General features: G+C 37.9%; 1 protein-coding gene across 3 annotated transcripts; it reads right to left on the bottom strand.

The window, feature by feature from the left end:
• Positions 1-991: 991 nt before the first annotated feature.
• On the bottom strand, positions 992-18,214 carry LOC103894717 (cyclin-dependent kinase 11B). Of its 3 annotated transcripts, none has more exons than XM_009274161.2 (19): positions 18,092-18,214; positions 17,293-17,408; positions 16,629-16,753; positions 15,897-16,035; positions 15,206-15,336; positions 13,900-14,022; positions 12,656-12,751; positions 12,416-12,544; positions 11,527-11,592; positions 10,769-10,944; positions 9,934-10,024; positions 8,164-8,285; positions 7,719-7,824; positions 7,000-7,121; positions 5,906-6,013; positions 4,788-4,904; positions 4,355-4,503; positions 2,616-2,805; positions 993-1,568 (listed from the first exon to the last, which is right to left on the bottom strand). In XM_009274161.2, the coding sequence occupies exons 1-19, from the start codon at positions 18,200-18,202 to the stop codon at positions 1,476-1,478; spliced, it is 2,310 nt and encodes a 769-aa protein (XP_009272436.1). In that variant the 5' UTR covers positions 18,203-18,214; the 3' UTR covers positions 993-1,475. The 3 variants fall into 3 exon arrangements, with proteins under 3 accessions (XP_009272438.1, XP_009272436.1, XP_009272437.1); XM_009274162.2 differs by having other exon boundaries at positions 10,769-10,938; positions 18,092-18,202; XM_009274163.2 differs by lacking the exon at positions 13,900-14,022 and having other exon boundaries at positions 992-1,568.
• Between the last annotated feature and the right edge of the window lie 314 nt (positions 18,215-18,528).

Below are 18,528 nucleotides of genomic sequence, written 5' to 3'. Positions count from 1 at the left end.
TGTCATCTTATGAGAAATGACTGGAATATGACAATCAACAATCAGTAAAGCTAAGCTCCCCTTTTTACGGAAAAAGGTAAAAGAACTTTCTATAGAAAATAAAGTTTCAAGTCTCCATATTAAATCTTTTTATTTATAAAATCCTGCTTTACCATGGGTTATTGATCTCCACCTATGAGGAATCTTGCTAAAATCATGCATACTTCAGTTACAAGACTAGTAATAGAACTGTTTCTCCTTCAGTACTAGGCAATCAATCAGGCCTAGAGAGAAAATAGTTTGCACTCCTCCACGGGGAAAAAAAGAAAAACCAACCCTACTGTTTTCAATATTTAACACAATGTTAGTACATCCCAATTCCAGTTCCAAGGCCTTTACCGAGAAAACCTCCTAAAATGCACTGAAATTGGTGGAATGTTTATAATTTAAGTTAATCCTTGTACTGGACTGGTGCCCAGTTCTGACTGCACGAATACCCCAGTATTTTCCACATCTTCCTGCTCCCAGAAAAGAATGATAGCATTATAAATTAGAGACTCAGCAGGCTGTAATATTCCAACATGATTCCTCTAGTCTTTCATCTTATGAGAAAGGACTGGAATATGGCATTGTACAATCAGTAAAGCTAAGCTCCCCTTTTTACGGAAAAAGGGCGTATTTAAAAGAACTTTCTATAGAAAATAAAGTTTCAAGTCTCCATATTAAATCTTTTTGATTTATAAAACAACAGAGTACTTCTTTTGCACCAGTGCCATTGTAAATACATGTATACAACACATCAAACAGTGTTCAGCTCAGTAGTGCACCCAAAAATCTTGCCAGTATCGAGCCCAACCCAGCAGGAACCCAACCCTCTCTCCAAGGCACGCAGCAGGAAAGAAACCTCAGAACTGTTATGGTTTTTTGCCCTAACTATATTCAGACACATAGAATTTACTTTAAAAAAAAAAAAAAAAAAAATTGTTTACCCAGGCTGACAATATGCTGTAATAGTGTCAGCACAGATTTGGGGGCAGTGGGGAGAATAAGTTTCCACTCTAGAAGACTTAATGCCACCAACATCCAAGTTTGCTGCATGTGAAGAAATGACATCCTTCACACTGTTAAACAATTAAAAATGTTTTTTAATTCTACAAATTTACAAGGAAAAAAAACAAAAACAAAACAAAACAAACCCAACGAAAAAACAAAAAATAAAACAGAAACTGTTCTGGGATTGTACTTCAAGTTTTCCTTTGTCAAATTTTGTAATGATCCTTGGCTTTTTAGGTTAATTCCAGTCCTCTAATGGAATGCAGCAGTTAGTTATACTCCACACCCAGCCAAGAGCCTTTGAATCTGTGATGACAGTTGACTTTTTCCCTGTGAAAAAAAACATCTAGTCCCCCTGACGTGAAGAACAGAACTGGGGCACGCAGAAATCCACTCACATGAACGGTTTTCTTCCCACCCCCACCCCCCCTTTCATGTTGAGTTTAAAACTTGAGGCTGAAACCAGGTCCTGCAGCAGATGCTCCTTGATTTGTGGTGGTCAGATGAAAACCTGTGTCTTTCAGATCATCATCACCCTGTGAAAACCAATCACAATTAATTTATCAGGAAGTGTCTGTGCAGATGTATTTACCTCTCCAACACAAAAAACTAAACAACAACAAAAAATAAATCTAAGTATCTCTAGGAAATGAGAAACAAATGTTTGATTTAGTGGCATCATAGCTAAGGTCGATGCAGAGTGTTATTCATGATCTTTAAACATTGCTATTTGAAAAGTTGTCTTTTCTAAAGGCACCTCAAGTGTATTCCTAGTTTGCATACCTACTTTGACTGCACATACAAAAGATGAAAAAAGTTTGTGAACACACTGTGTAAATCAGTGTAAACGACACTTATTCAGCATCTGATGAAACACACTCTGCATACCCTCCACGTCAATTTTTATACCCTCAAAAATCAAGGCTGAACAAACTTTTAGGCTACTTCATCTGTTAAATTGGGCACAACAACCGTACAGTGCCATTTTATCTATGCTGAAACATGGAAATAGTAATAAGAAGTTGATACAATTAAGGCACCCGAGTGTAACATGCCATACTTACAAGGGCATCTTTTTCAGCCAACTTTTTTTCAAAATGGGCAGCACAATCCCCACAGATAGAACGAACACCAGCCTTGCCTTTTTTGAATTCTCCTCCAAATATTGGAAAAAGGAGACTGTTTCTATCCACAAGATATGCATAACTTACCAGGCTTTGGATTTTTTTCAAAAATAAATTTGCAGCTTTGAAAGCTTAGTAGAAAGTGTAAAACAATGCACACTTTCAAAAGAAAAATTGTTCTGCACTGTGATAAAACCAGGCATCATTTCTTTCTCAGATTATGCACTGAAATTATGATTCTGTGAATACAACAGTAATTGGACCTGCCCTTTGAGAAGGAACAGAGGGAAATCTGGACTTCTATAGTGTCTTTTTCATGCAAGTACAGGTGAGTCTTAGGATGCCAAGCCCCAGAAGGCTAACAAAATGCAGTCCACATGAACTTTTCCAAAATCAGGATTTGGACATGTCCAAGGACATCAGAAGTCTGTGTCAGTTGCCTCGATCTGCTATGCTTACCAACTGACTGTATCCAAGGCCTCCCTCGGGTGGTCGTGGGCTAGTGCCACGTTTTACCCTTTGTTGTTCACTTTTTGCTGGCCAGGTGGGAAACATGGAAGGGTCAATAGGAAGGGGAGTCTCTCGGAAATACTCATGCTTCAAACCGTCTTCAGCAGTGATTCTTCTGGCAGGGTAGTATGTCAAAAAGCTGAGAAGAATTTAGGAAGACAAGGAAATAGGGAAGAAGAGAGACACAGGGGCAGAAAGAAGAAAAATTTTAGCCCAAAAATTATCAATTCTTCAGAAACACGACTTAGAATTTTGATTTTTAACAAAGAATTCTACTAATGGGTATGATCGCTGACATATGGGCGATCTAACATAGCTAGCCGATTTTAAAAGCATGCTTCCTCCATGAACCTATAATTAATGGAACTGCAGCTGGAACTACATATCAAAAGTAGCTTTTGTAGGGATCTGTTTACAGAGGTATAAATCGTTAGACACCTGAGAACCTATGGGTAGTCAGATATAGCTCAGAAGGGATCCAGGATGGTTCAGTTAAAATATTTTACAATACTGCTTTGCTTTTTAGAGAAGGCAACTGAGATTGTATTGATACACCACAAAATATTGTAATACAGTGTAACTTACTGTACAGCTTGTGGTTGATTACTTTAAACCTTTCGCAATACAGAAACATGTTTTACTGTACTATCCATTCTACCAAACAGTATTTGGCCCTGACTGTGTAAACGCTTATATATCCAAGATTTGTACGTGTTAGGAGTTCCACTGACTCATTCCCACATGAAGACTATAGTGTTGTCATTCTTACCCGAAATAATGAAGACATAGCCCTGTCATAACCAAAGCAATTAAGAAGTAGGTGACACTGATGCGATATCCAGCTTTATTAAGACAAGTTGTGCTTGGACCTTCTGAAAGGTTATCCAACTTCCAATAAATTATTTCAGAAATCATTAAAAAACCTGGAGCAGCATAATTCTTAAAAATTGGAAAGACTGAAAATCCCCCCCTTTTTAAAAAAAAAAAACAAACAACAACTAATTTTTTTTAAACTTAATTTTTTTAGATGGAGACAAGTTCTAAGTAAGATCTGAAACTCAATCATTTCTACTACTTCATGTCATGAAGTTTAAAGGGAGGGGAACAAAAATCAAGCCATTGTCAACCCTTGAAAGAAAAATGAAGTGGAATGCAATCAGAATGCACCAGTAGTTAGTTAAAAGGACTGCCAGAACATCAGATGTGACAGAACTCATGAACTTTGAAAATCTAGGAAAAAAACCAAGATTGCTATTTTCCTAATTCTTTAATGGGATCTCTAGAATGTACTGCTTTTTTTCCTTTTTGCAATTGTAATATAATTGTTTTAACCAGATCCATCAGCAGACTGCATGATAGCTGACTCACCACATAATTAAACCTGACATGAATGAGCTAAAACTACTACTAAAACATTTTTCTATTCTTCTAGGATACAGGTGTGCAAGAATAATCTTGGACTGAGGTTTAACAGCAGGTGTTAAGAGCATGGTACACTGAATAAAGCTGTTGTGAGAGAGTGAGGAGTAGCATTGCAAGGAATGTCACAGACAAACTTCAAATGCATCAGCATGTTTTGACAAGGTTAAATGCACCGAAATACCATGCTTCACTACAAGTCATTTTCCACCACTACCACAGCATGTGAACACATTTTTCCAAGGGATACCCTAGAAGCTAGCACTTACTTGTTCATCAGATCAAACCCCTGATCAGAGAGGAGTGCTCCAAATCTCTTGCGTAGATTGTTATAGGGATATTCTGTGAACGTCATCTTCTTTACTGCTGGCAGCTCATTGTAACCAGGCCAGATTTTTTCGCTTGGAGTACCCAGATCCTGTAAATTAAAGTATCTCCTTAATAAACTCATTCTAGAGTGCAACCCTTCTGCTTATTCATTATGTAGCTATAGGAGTTGGTAAGTATCCAGAGAAAACAGACAAAACACAAATCATGATCTTAGCCTCCTATAAGCATTGTAAAACAAGAATCAGAGTAATGAGCCTTTTATTAAGGCTGAATCTCTATCAAAGAGCATCAAGCACTTTTAATTTCTTACTACGCTAATGTACCTGCCTCTAAAACCAGTCAGTTAGAATCCAAAGTTGTTAAAAATGTTACCTTAAAAACTTTGTTAATCTGGTCAATTTCTGACTTCCCTGGAAACAGTGGTTTCTGCGTTAACAGCTCTCCAAATATACACCCTACCGACCACATGTCTATCGCCGTTGAATATTCCTGAAAAGAAGGAATAAATTATACCTTATAAAATCAGTAAGATGCTCACTGAGTTGTTCGGGGTTTTTTTGTTGTTATTGTTTTTGGTTTGGAGTTTTGTTTGTTTGGTGTTTGTTTTCTTTAAAGATTCTACCACTCTGAACAGAACACATACAATCATTCCAACACCCAAGGCACAGGTCTCAACTGTATTTATTTAAAAGTGAAAAGTACTGTGAATTATGAGTAATACCCACATACACAAATATTTCAGGATGAAACATGAAAGTCTCCACAATGCTGCCTTTCTTTTTCACTCACAAACAGAGCATCACAACTAGCAAAGCTTTCTAACTTGCACTCTCTTTCACAGAGATCCTTAGCCCTTATTTTGCTACAAACAGCAACCTCAGGTTATGGGCACAAGACCTGGTCTCCATGGTACACCTCTTCTCTTAAATGTAGCTACTTCTATTACAAAAACATCTTTCAAAGATAGCATAGGGCTCATTTTACTTTTGCACCCTTTTTTTTTGGTGGTAGCACAGTATTTATTTTTGCCATGGTTCTTGTCACTGAAGCCCTACAGAACCCTACTGATTTCATCCAGGTTTCAGTTATGAAACAGGTAATCAGTAGGGGAACGTTGCCAGAATATTGCCAGTACCTTGTTCTGCTCTCAGATGTCACAAATTTTAGACTAAGGTTAAAAAAAAAAATAAAAATCCAGCTGCCTGAGATGACAGTGACAGTTTGCACCAATCCAGGAGAAGCCCAGCAGCACTACCGTATCAGCATTCTAAAGGAGAAAAACTCAATCTGTCACCCACCCACCTTTTGTCTGTGGAAGATGGAACCTTTTTAGCTGTGTTATTAGGAAAAATAATACTTAAGATTCAGAATTTCCACCTCTAAACCAATATAAAGAATCAAGCATACTCATACTTTGTTCATAAATTATAAAATAAAGTTAGTCTGAAGAGTCATTCCTCTAGCAGCCAGAGGAACAAGGAGAAACATACCTTAGCTCCAAGCAACAACTCTGGAGCCCTGTACCAAAGCGTCACAACCACTGGCGTGTAAGGCTTCAGTGGAGATCCGTATTCTCGGGCTAGTCCAAAATCTCCAACCTAAATGAAAATTGGTAAAGCAGCAGTATTTCCAACGTTGACCATACTGTTTACTAACAGTGCCAATGTGTTGGCCACGCTGGCTATTGCACGGCTTCCAGCCTTCAAAAATAGCCACGCAGAACACACTGTTTCTCATGGGCCTTCCTTGTCTTTTTCCACTGAAGGGAAAAAACATTTTTCCCTTCCTGAGGCCAACTAAGAGTTCCTGTTATTGATCACCTTGACAGAAAGCTTATACGGCAGGGGAAAAACAACACCGAACAACAACAGATGCTGACTTCAACTTTGCAAGCAAGAAAAAAATTCAAAGTCCAGTTTTCCTGAGAAAGGGAAAGGCTTAGCAACAGTAACAGCTGTAAGATGTAAATAATGGCTATATACAATTGGCATCTAAAATTTAGAAGTAAAAATTGAAATGTTATGTCCTGATCTTATTAGTACTGCTTTTCTCTTAGATTTTTGTAAGAAGTCAGTGAAAGGATAGATAGATTTTTAAAGTGTGCAACTTTTTAAAAGACTTTTTCTTTGTAAAGAGAATCTCCATCTCCACCAGTAACTGTACAGTTCAGTACTGCTACAGAGATTTATATTCTTTATTAAGCCTCACAATCTCTCAAGTTGAAAGAGCAACCCCAGTTCAAATGCTATGATGCTGATACAGAAAAAGTAAGTAACACTGTCACACATATGGTATGCTGCATCACCAGGAAGAGAGCACTGTTCAGACTTCTAATCACGCTATAAAGAATTCAGCATTCACTAGACCATGTTTATCAGTCACATCCTAGCATAAATCTTACAGTTGCGGCAAGGCAGTCTCTTTAATACTAAAGTTCACTCTTTCGCAACTGTGTGTTTTACAAGCCACACCTCTTAAAGGCTAATGCAAAACATTCTATCCAGCTCTTCACATAGCTATAATGCAGTGTAATTCTGCAATGCAAGCTGTTTCATAAGCGTGGTATATTTCATATAATTCTTACTTTTAAAATGCCTGAATGACTGAGCAACAGGTTGGAAGTTTTCAAGTCTCGGTGAAGTATCCAGTTGTCGTGAAGATGCTTGACTCCTCGCAGTAACTGAATCATCAAGGTTTTCACTTCACCTGAAATGATAAAAAGAAGCCAAATACATTAAGAGAAGAAATCTATCTTTAATTTTTTTTTGTTTGCAGAACAGGGAAGGAGGCAGGGGGAAGAAAGAGATGTCAAGTTAAAAGCACAGTATAGACTGCACCATAAAACAAGAGCAGTTAAACCCACAGAGCTGCCAATAAAGCAAAATTAATTTGGATAGCTGGAATGCATCCAAATAATACTCAGAAATTAATGCCTCTCAAAAACACAGGAAGTGGCCAAAATTAAAACCCAGTGTTCTTTTCCAGTTTAGCACAGGGGAAACTCCCTCAATTTCACATCTGAACCTCCACTTCACCCTAAGCATGCAAACTGGATTCATCAGCCAAATATCACTATGAGTATCAGCACTCCCAGCCTACGGTCCTATCTTAACTTGTATCAGTAAAATCAGACTGAACAGAGAAAAAGCAATGAAGTCTTTGTTCCAAAGAACACTCATAGGACATTCCAAGGCAATACACGTCACCGTACAAAGCTAGTTCTCTGATGTCAGCACAGCCCAAAGACACTGAGGTTTGTGTTGGCCAGTTTTCAGAATTATAGGAGACTATGGCAAACAGTACCTGGCAGAAATGGTTGCTTCATTGTTTCCATCAGACTCTTGAGATCGTGTTCTACATAGTTCATTACAATATAGATTTTATCCATATTACTACCTACAACAATTTCCTAAAACACAGAAACAAATGATCAAAACAAGCACACACACAGTATTTAAAAAGCACGCAAAAATGAATTTTAGAAATTTACTGGCAAGAGGATAAACAGAGCCTGCCTTTGGTAAAATCCATAGAAAATGTATTTTTCTATGAAAAAAAAAAAACAAAAACAAAAACATTTTTGCAAAACATCAGATTATGTAGAGACAAGCACTGTCTATTTAGTTTTATGGGTAGTATATAACTGTTTACAGAAACAAGCTCTTCTAGGAATGCTAACATTTTTATAAGGCAAGAGGCAACATTTCAAGAACAAAAATATTTTTGAAATAGAAGATTGTGGTCTTACTCTGACAGTGACGACATTTAGATGTTGTGCTTTCAGAATAGTATTTATTTCTCTAAGAGAAGTAATGGGAAAGCCTTCCTTTTCCTTTTCCATTTTCAGTCGCTTCAGAGCCACAATTTCATCTGCAAAGAAACCAGTATTATTAACTGCAGACTTCCCATCACATCGCTAATAAAATACACGTTAAGAGGTCCCCCAGTGTTCTGTCACTAATTTAATTTATTTGAATGAAAAACATTACTCAAGACATTATGTTGAACCAAGAAGCAGAGTCAGACTCAGATTAGCAACATAAAAACAAAAAACCCACCACCAAGAACAAAAGATTGCCAAGTTTAAAGAATAAAATCCAAAACAACAATCCAAAAGCTGCATCATGGATTTTAGTGTATTCCAATATAACTCAACTGGAAAGAAACTGAATAAAAAGTGTATTTAACCCTAAACTCCTCACCATAGTTAGGAAGATAAGACAGCAGACAGAAATGCCTCAAATGCAGTTTACCTCTGTTTAAAGACCCGACTTGAAACCAAGGTGCTACTCAAAACATTACTGAAGTGAATTATTTAAATACATCTGTTTTTTGCATGATATTGTGGAGAATTATGGTTACGTCAGTCTCAGAGTGGGCCTCAAGACAGAGAAGGAAAAGAAAAATGAGCTCATGGTAGTTGTCCAGTAAAGAAGTGAACTCAGAAACCACTATGCCAGCTGTGTACTTCCACTCCCCAAAGGAGACCAAATGGTCATATTATTCTAAAATAAACAGAGGAACCAAGGCATCCAGAATTTAAACCTGTCACCAAAATCACAGCTTGTCAGTTGGAACCTGAGAATAACCCTCATTTCTGATGTTCCAAAGCAGACCTAGACATTCTTTTCACAAGCTCTCTTCACCATCTGCCAACTCTACTTAAAACTGTGGGTATTTAATTTACTGTGCTACAGTTCCTCTTCAAAATGACCAGCTTGCTAGAAAGTAATGTATCACTAGTGATAGCAACGCTACAGAGAAACTGAGTCAGAGCCAAAAGAACAGACTGTATCTTGCCGTGCATTATCTTTTTCCAGGAAAAAAGAAGCGCTGCACTAATACCACTATTTTTGTTAAACTATCAAAGCAAATATTTCTCTCACTTGAGAAATCACCATGGAAGAGGAACACATAAATGACTTAATGGTTGGCTCTTGCACCATTCATAGGAAATGCAACAATTTCTTCAAGACGCTTGCCAGTACAAACCAGATAAGAAAAGAGATTGAGTTTTAAAAATATAAATCCACTTGTATACACAAGAAATTTTTTTTTGAGAGGGAGCTTAAGAAGAGTGAAATTTCTTTCTACAACAAAATACTGCAGTACATACTCACTGCACACCAACTGCTGCTTTATGAATTCTCTAATCGGTAGCTGTGCTTACAGTGACGCCTGGTGGAACATTTCTATCAAATTTTGAAAACTTCCAACCTGGTAACTACAGCACATCTCAAGCCAGAAATAACTGCCTTTCGAGCCAGAAACTGAAATCGTGTTAATTGTTCTACACCATCATGGCTAATACAGAGATTACTTCTGAACTCAAAAGAGCTGCAAGCGAAGCCCTTATGTCAAAGTCCACATCCTATTAAAAAGCATGGATTCTTCTTGATAAAGAAGAAAGTATTTTAGACAGATTTTGTTCATCAACAAAAACCGCAGAGCTGTAATTTGCATACAGCTGCAGCCCTAAATACCATGGAGATAACAACTGGAGACCTCTTATACTAACCAGTCTTCTTGTCTTTTGCTCTGTACACTACACCGTATGTTCCTTCTTCAATCCTGTTCAAACACTGAAATTCCTCCACGCTACGACATCCCTGAAAAAACAGACAGATGGACAACATTTACTCCTCCAGCATCTGGGGGAGGGTTTTGCTTGGTTTTTTTTAAGAAGACATAAGGTAAACTTCAGCAACTTCACAGGAATAATTAAAATTTACCAAGAGAATTCAGCAATATGGCTACGGCATGTAAGAAAGGTATCTTTGGGGTTTATTTTTACTTGGGTCTCTAAAGGAATCCTGGACAGAGTCTGTGTTTTAGTAGATCAACTAAGTTATTTCATTAACTCTTCAACCATTCACTTTTGCACAAAATAAACTGAAATTTCTGCCACAATGGCAAAGGAGGCAACTCAGCACCTTAGACTGATACCTTTCACATAGTTCAATTAATACAAATACGCTTTCTCTTCGCACTCGCTGTTAGCTACAAAAAGAATAACCACCCATCAGTTTCTGTTCACGTGAACAGAACTCTTCTCTCACAAGTATCTATTTTCAGATAGCAATACCAAGATATCAGAGTATCAAATGTATTATTACATTCTTATCTATATCTAGAAGACTAATCTCATTTTTGCTCCATGCACATTTTTTCCTTGTCAAAAAAAGACAGCGATATTTCACACAGAAATGTGTGTTTTGTGATGTTGAGTCAGCACGGCATATTCTGCCCATAAACTATCTCATGCACAAATACGTGTTTATGATGTTAACAAAGCAGCTAGGGAAATCCATCTGCCTATGATATTCTCAAGCATCCTTTAAATGATCCTCTACCTGAAGTGCAGGAAGATACTTAGGAAGCTCTTGTTTCAATTCAATGGGGGAGGAAGCTGGTGAATCAGGAATATAGTCTCCTTCTGTCATTGCATTGGAATGAGGGGTACCCTCCCCTACTTCCTCCTCTTCTACTTCGCTTCCTGCTGAATCTCGGTCAAACCTCGACTCTGTAACTTTAAAAGTCAGAATCAGTCGTGGAAAGAGGGAGCCGTTTGGAACAATTAAGTTCAGCTTTAGACAAATAAGGGTAATGAAACACCAATCGCTATACACGAGATAGGTGTGCAACTGATGCAACTTAAGTTACTGCAACAATAAAGGTCAATGAGAAGCCTGATTTCTCCTCTTTGCAGAGATGGCGCTTTCAAGAACTTGTTTACAGACATGTACATACAGTTTCCAGTGTTAAATACAGCATGTCAGAAAAATAAATGCCAGTATATCTCATTCTGATTGCAAAGCTTTTTTGATGAGAGGACAGGACAAGAGACCCAAAACGAAAAAGAAGGAAACATCAGCTCATTAGACTAGGATCTGATTTCCTCTAAACATAGACCTTGGAATAGATTTCAAGAAATTTCTGATTCTGACATGAGAATGGCCCCAAAATGCCAAATATACGATGCTTTAGAACGATAGCAAAACTGCAACAAGACATACATTTTAAATGTTTTTAAATATTTGTAGAAATAGATTTATTTGGCTGCAAAAATTGAGCCAAACACTTCTTTAAATATTCAGTATTTGCATTGTACCAACTGGGATGTGGTTTCCATTCTCCCGTTCCTCCTCTTCACTCATTTCTTCTTCGCTCACCTCTTCTGCAAAACAGAATCAAGTGCAACTGAATGAACTCAGCACTTCCATAGCTCCTTGTAAGGCAGATCACTATTGAAATGCTTTTCTAACTCGCCAGGCCTTCTTCAGCACCAAGTTAGTGACCTCGTACTTCTGTTTCACTTGAAAAGCAAATGCTTCCCCTAACTCAACAGAACTGCACCTTTCAGCTTCCAACAGGGAATACGACTCTTACCAATTATCTGGGAATTCAGGGATGGGGGCAGGTGAATAAATTAAGTCAGGAAACTTAGGAATATTTGCTTATTAACTGTAATTGATTTTAAAGAAAAATACCCAGCCATCAGAGCATGCTTTTGTGCCTCTTCTTTACTAATTAATGACAAGAACGGCTGTAAGTAGACTTTTTTACTAAACCTTTCTTCATTATGTTCATTTATTTGTACTGGCATGAAAAAAAAAATCTGAAATTTACGACTGAAAATAATTCAAAATGACAGAGGCATTTGTATTTCACCACCCTCCAAATAAGCGCAGTATTGTTCTCTACAGAATATTTGTTATGTTACGAAATTATTTTAACTGTTAGCCTTACACCATTTAGGATGACAAAAATGGCTTTCAGTTTTCTAATCTGGCTTCTTAGACAAATAATTGGTATTACCTCTATATAAAAGGATAGAATATGACTTGTACTTGTTTTTTTTCTTTTTAGTTATCTTGACCTGTGAGGTCTCAGCCTATCCTAGACTAAGAGAAAAGGAAAATGATCAAATAAAACAATACAGAATGAGAAACAAAGAAAATCATAACACACCATTCTAGGACCTGCTTTATGTTACTCACCAGCTGACTGCTCAGACACTTCCTCAGAATTGCTTCCCGTCTCCTCCTCCTCCTCCTCTTCCTCTCCCTCTTCCTCAGAACCCTCACTGCTAGACTCTTCCTCCTCTTCTTCCGAGCCTGATCCAGATTCTGTTCAGGAATAATCAAGCACATAACTAAGTAGGCACACACTCCAACAACAGTGTTTCCTCAACAGACAACTGTATAATTAATTACATCTACTAAATTGCATTTAATCACCTGATGAAGACTCTGCTGAGCTGGTTTTTCTCTCACTGTCACTGATGTCTTGCAAGTCTGAAAGAGGATCTCTCTCTTCCGGTTTCTCTTCTTTTACTGTTGAGACCATAAAAATTAAAAACAGGGTGCTGACTGAACGTCACTTCTACTTCTAAGTCTCTGAATACCCAGGTAACTGCTTTACTTTCTCTGGCCGTTAAATTGCTGTTGAACATTCTGTATTGGAAATACAGAACACTAAAAAAAACCTCACACTCTGCTCAAAAGACAGACAGCTTTTCTGAATTGCAGTGGTGCAGGATCAACAGCCAAAAATGTGGAATATTGATCTTTTGTTTTTTAAACATGATATAAGTAACATGGTAACAAGTATCACCACAACACAGTCTCACTAATGTGTGTACATACAGCGCTTACTATCAGTGCTTACTATTCTAATGCAGTCCCTCTGGACCACCATGAAATAGCACGTGCAAATAACTGTTCATCAATTAGACAGTAGCTTCAAAGGCCTTACTGCCTGCCTCCACCTGGAATTTCAGCTGATTACATTCTGCAATCAGCTTACTTGAAACAGTTACACTTATTTTTACAGCTACGCACATTAACAAAGCAGACACAGAGCTTTTCTTCTTTAACCAAAAGACACTTTTATGTCAATTTTGCAAGTTCTCTACTGACAGTCAGTACCTTCTAGGCATGGGAAGGACCATTTTCTGGCTTAGAAAACAAATTTCACCATCTAACCAGAATACTGCCTTAAGCATTTATTTTCTTCTACAAGATGACAATATCAGTGATGCTTAAACTATATTGATCCCTGGAAGGTAACTTTTTAAGGTAGCTTAGTTCCTAACAACAAATCCAACTGGAGCTAGTGTAAACAATCCCTTTTTAATCTGCAAGGGAATTAAACTACAAAATTTTAAAAATTCAGTCAGCTGCTTCTTTCATCATTGAACAAATTAACTCTGAAACTTTTTAAATTACTACTCCTACCACTAAAAAGGAAAGATTCATTCAATTTGTCACTCGCACAATTACCTGCAGAAACATCAATGCTTTAGAAAACAGTACATATGTACGTATTCATGAATATTCCAGAGTTATGCCGCCATGGCTGATGTGGGCAATACTTTCAATAGGGTACCAGGGATATACGTTTACTACTAAAAATTAAGCACTACCCCAGAACAGCTCCTCCTAGCCCCCGGGGAAAGACATTATAAAGTGGCAAATGCTACCTGGTTTCCTGCTATCTCCTTGCTCAAGCTTGTCTCTTTGCTGTCGTAATGGGCTGCGACTCCAGGGTCTCGTTTTTACTTTGTCTCCATATTCTTCCCTCACTGTTCTATGGTGTGCAGAAACTAGTGAAAACAAAACCGGAAGAAATTGTTACATCTCCCTGCCCTAATTAGGATACTGCTGTCTGCCACAACCACCTGCTTTGCATACTTTTCATTTTTCTTTACAAACTAAAGGGTAACAGGGAGAAGTGGAAGTGGAACCTGACTATATCTAGCAGAATAAAGGACTATGATTTACCTCATGCACAATAAAATATGGGTTCGTACTACTTAGAGAAAGGTGCTGCCATACTTAGGAAACAGAAGCAAGATGCCCTATATACTACACAGTAAACGCCCTGAAACTAAGGCGTCAATGCCAGAGACAGAAGTGGACAGACCAGGAAGATACATAGAAGAATAAAACAGCTAAGGGTTAGAAGGAGCTGACAGAACATTTAGAGCAACAAAAATAACTAAAATGAAAGGCTAGACAGATTGAACAGTATCAGTGTAAATCCCAAGCACAAAAAGGAGCTGTTCAGTATGAGCCGAACTAGAAAGAATAGCAATAAATATGGCTTCTTCTGCTACTCTTGAACAATCTTGGTCACTTGATGACAGGAATGGGCTCCGATTTTTACCTCTGAAAGCTGGGACAGAGACCTTTTAAGCAAAAATGATCTGAACTTAAATTGCAAGTATCTGATATGCTATGCAAAGTGAGGGTTCGTGTGTAGAAGTTAATTTAAATTGCTCAGTTATCAGATCTTCCACACTTGACTCCCACTACAGCCTTTTTCATGGTTGGAGTACTTACACGATCTCTCTCCCTCCATTTGCAATTTATTTCCCCAAATCCTTAAAACACTTAATTTTGAGACTTCAACCTCTTATCAAATTGGGTTAGATTCAGCCAAAGAGTTCAGAAGTGACTGGGATCATGACAGATACACACACACGCACAGAGACAATGTCAATTACATAAATTTTGTTTCTGTAGAAAACCAGACTAACAGAGAGAGGCAAAGAAAGACTTACTGACTAACCAATATGCCATGATATTTAAGGCATATGACGCTGTTTTATTTCCCCATGTAGAACTTAACAGATTCCCCCCCCACCATGTAGAAGCCTCCTCCCGCCCCCCCTTTTTCTTTTCTTTTTTTTTTTTTTTTTTAAATTTTGGCATTGACCTAAGAAAAAAGCTTTCTATATTTCAGCAGACAGTAAGCCCAAACAGGATTTATACAGAGATAGTTACCTTCTCTTCTGGCTTCCCGTTCCTTACGTCTTTCTTCAGCTCGCCTTTCTCGTTCTTTTTGCTCCCTTTGTTCTTTTTGCTGCTCTCTGATTTTTCTCTCTCGTTCTCGCTCAAGTTGCTCCAGACGATCTCTAGAAAATAATTTTGTGTTACGTTACAGTTCACTACAAATTCAGCTTATAAAGTAAAGGAAAACTGTTTTTCTGTAACAATTCAATTTCACTAGCAACAATACCACTGATTGCATATCAGTCAAAAACAGATGTAGCTTTTCAGCTGATCCTTTAAAAACAGTGTTTCAAAGACAAAAACCGTGTGCTCTCAAACACCTGAGCTTCTGCACCTTTATCAGGATTTAAACAGAAATTTAGCAAGTTCAGTTAATAAATCCCCTAATACTATGCAAAAGTGGTTTGTGCTTTTTTTTTCTCATTATAATAAAACGCTGGCCATGAATTCACCTAGAAATATCTGTTGTAATGAAGTCACTTACAAAGGTAATTAAAGTCGAGAACACATTTTCATTAGACAACACATTCACAGAACACGGCACTGGCATCAGACCTTACAAGTTTTTGCTCTGAATTTTTTTGTCAATGAAACAATGAGAGGTTAGAGAGAGATTTAGAGGAGGAAGCTGTTCATCTCTTTGTTGGTTTGTCACAGGGGAAGGAGGGAGGGATGGATGTACCTCTCCCTCCTGGAATGCTCCCTTGCCATTTCTCTCCGTTTCTGTCTTTCCCATTCACGACGGGCTTTATCCTGCTCTTCTCTATGTCTCTTCCTACGCTCATGTTCCCGCTCTTTCTCTTTCACTCTGGCATGTTTCCCTAAACAAACAAAAATGAATTTTGGAGTGTTACTATTCAAAATATTTAGTGCTCCTATTTTTAAAAAGCAGAACTAGAAAGGATGAAACTTATGGCAACCTATTTTCATGTTCTTTGTTATTTTCTTAATGGAAAAATACTGATCTGAAAGGGTGTTGGAAAATTAAAAGATTGTAAGATCTTGCACAAATGCTTGCATTAAAAACAGAAAAAGGCTGTCAGTAACAGACATACAACACTAATGTTTCTAGAAAGGCTATTTTTTCCTTTACAGCCAGGTACAAAGATCATAGCTCAGCCCACTCACTCAGTGAAGCCAGAAAGCAGCTTAACAGACTTCAAAGAGTAAAAGTAGACTCTATGTCCCTGTCCCAAAGTGATTACAGTCCTCCCAAACACATATACACCCCTGTCATTCCCACAAGAGCACTAAACGTAACTAAAGAAATAATACAAGTTTAAATTCCTTTGTCTTATCCACCTGACATGTTTTCCTTAGTTTGTAGTTATTGTTATTTACTTTCTACAGAGTGCCTGTTTGGCTTCACCTTGGGAAGCTACCGGAAATGTTATCCAAATATAGTAATAACAACCTTCTGCTGAATGACTACGATGTCTACGTTTCTCTTTCCGCTTCTCATCTTTTCTATGATGGGTTTTTTCTTTCCGTGACATTTGCTGCGGTGGTTTTATAGCCAAGGAATCATCTTCTTCTCCTCTAAAACACAAGACAAATTAATAAACTCAGGAAGGTTACATGTACCGCCAAACAGACTGTGTGTTATTTCCTCTTTTCTCCATTTTGAAAAGAATGCATTTTTTCCTATTTCATTTATATTAAAGTTCATTTACATAACACCCCCGAACCAAGGCAGTAACAATACCTTAGAGAAAATCATAGTCATGCAGATGAGAAGTTAAGCTATTACTATATGCGCACTTTTAATACACAAGCAAACTGAGGATGAATTAAGCACTGAAGAGAACTCAGCAGGCCTGCTTTAACTGTATCTTGAGCGAAATATTTTATTACTAGGCAATAGCCAAAACTAGACCACAATAATCTGTTAAGCCTTAATCAGTACTTCAAAACGATACTCTGGCATGTTCTATGACCCGGAGGCAAGATGGCACATCTGCATGCTGAAGAAGTTAAACTTTTCCCATTCAGGTATTTTTAAACCCCCTTCTCAGTACTTCTAAAGCTTAATTTCAGCAACTCTTCCTAGGGTAACAAGGTTATTCTCTTATTCTTACCTGTCTTCCATAGAGTCTTCCCTCCTGTAAGGTGAATTTCTGATTGTTATTTCCATGCGATGATCTCTCAACTCCCCCTCTTCAAGAGAATCCCGCTTTGAATCCCTATCATCTGACTGTGACAGCAACACATGAAAGGGCAAAACCAAAATGCAATTAATTTTTATGTCACAAAATGAAAAAATTTAAATAGTACTCAACTCTTCCATTACTGGCTCGAAAGCCATCCTCAACTGGTCACACCAGTAAAGTACACTGACTCGTGAAGCAGAGATTTCATAGCTGTAAGCAGCCAAATGCAGTTTGATCGCAATTATAGCCGAAAGTCTGTAAATTCAATGTAATTAGACAAAATTAAACAGCGATTAAGGAGGATTCCATTAACTACTGTGGGTTTTTTTCCCTCCAATAGAATGTTATTTTGTACATAATTGTACAAAAACAAATAGCAACATAAAAGTTATTCAAGAACAATTATTTAAACCCATTCTTCTATAAAACCTTTGAAAGGTTTTTACTTGAACTGCAACTTCAGTTAATCACACCAGTTGCTTTACCTTTTCTAACCGACAACTATGAAACAAAGCACAGCATACAACGTAAGGCCAATGAGATCTTAGCAAAGTATCGTATTCCTGTCAAACTTTGGAATTAGAGATCACACACGAAACATGCGTAAGAGCACAGAGGAATTCCGCTGACAGGGCAAGAAGCCTTGTTCTCCTCAGAAAATGAGGATATAGGCACTGAAGCACCTCAGGTTTCATTAGAAATGTTTGTATACCAAAGGGTAGCTTACATTTTTCATACGTTTTATCTCTGCCTTCTCTTCTTGCTCCTTCCTTCGTTTTTTTTCCTGAAGAATTTCATCTAAAGTTTTCACTTTCCAAGAATCCTTTTCATCACCCATTTGAGTTAAAAAAAAAAAAAACTCTGCAAAAGAACACGACATTAATGAAACCTTCACAGCCCAACACAGCCTTATGACTTTTTTACGCGGACAAACACTTAATATCCCATCTTCAAGCAAAGCCAAGTGGGACTTGACTTATGCCGAACCAGAAAAGTCCGTTTTAAACCTAGAAGCAGGCGCAGTCTTTGCTACGCGCTCAGGGGCCTGTCCGAGCAACAGGAAAACACCGTCCTCACACAAGGTCTGGTGTTCCACCACCGAGGACGACGCAGAAGCGGCTGTACGCACCAGCCGACCGCGGCCTCCCACCGGACAGACCCAGC

Source organism: Aptenodytes forsteri, unplaced genomic scaffold, assembly GCF_000699145.1.
Source record: "Aptenodytes forsteri isolate BGI_AS27 unplaced genomic scaffold, ASM69914v1 Scaffold16, whole genome shotgun sequence".
Lineage (NCBI taxonomy): Eukaryota > Metazoa > Chordata > Aves > Sphenisciformes > Spheniscidae > Aptenodytes > Aptenodytes forsteri.
This window is presented reverse-complemented; position numbering and strand designations above follow the sequence as displayed.

Excerpts from the sequence above, each read along its gene's own strand:
- LOC103894717 (XM_009274161.2), bottom strand. The coding sequence starts at position 18,202 with ATGGGTGATGAAAAGGATTCTTGGAAAGTGAAAACTTTAGATGAAATT. Across the intron at positions 16,036-16,628 it reads TCGTAGTCATTCAGCAGAAG|GGAAACATGCCAGAGTGAAA; the intron begins GTTGTTATTACT and ends TTGTTTGTTTAG. Across the intron at positions 6,014-6,999 it reads GTCATTCAGGCATTTTAAAA|GTTGGAGATTTTGGACTAGC; the intron begins GTAAGAATTATA and ends ATTTTCATTTAG.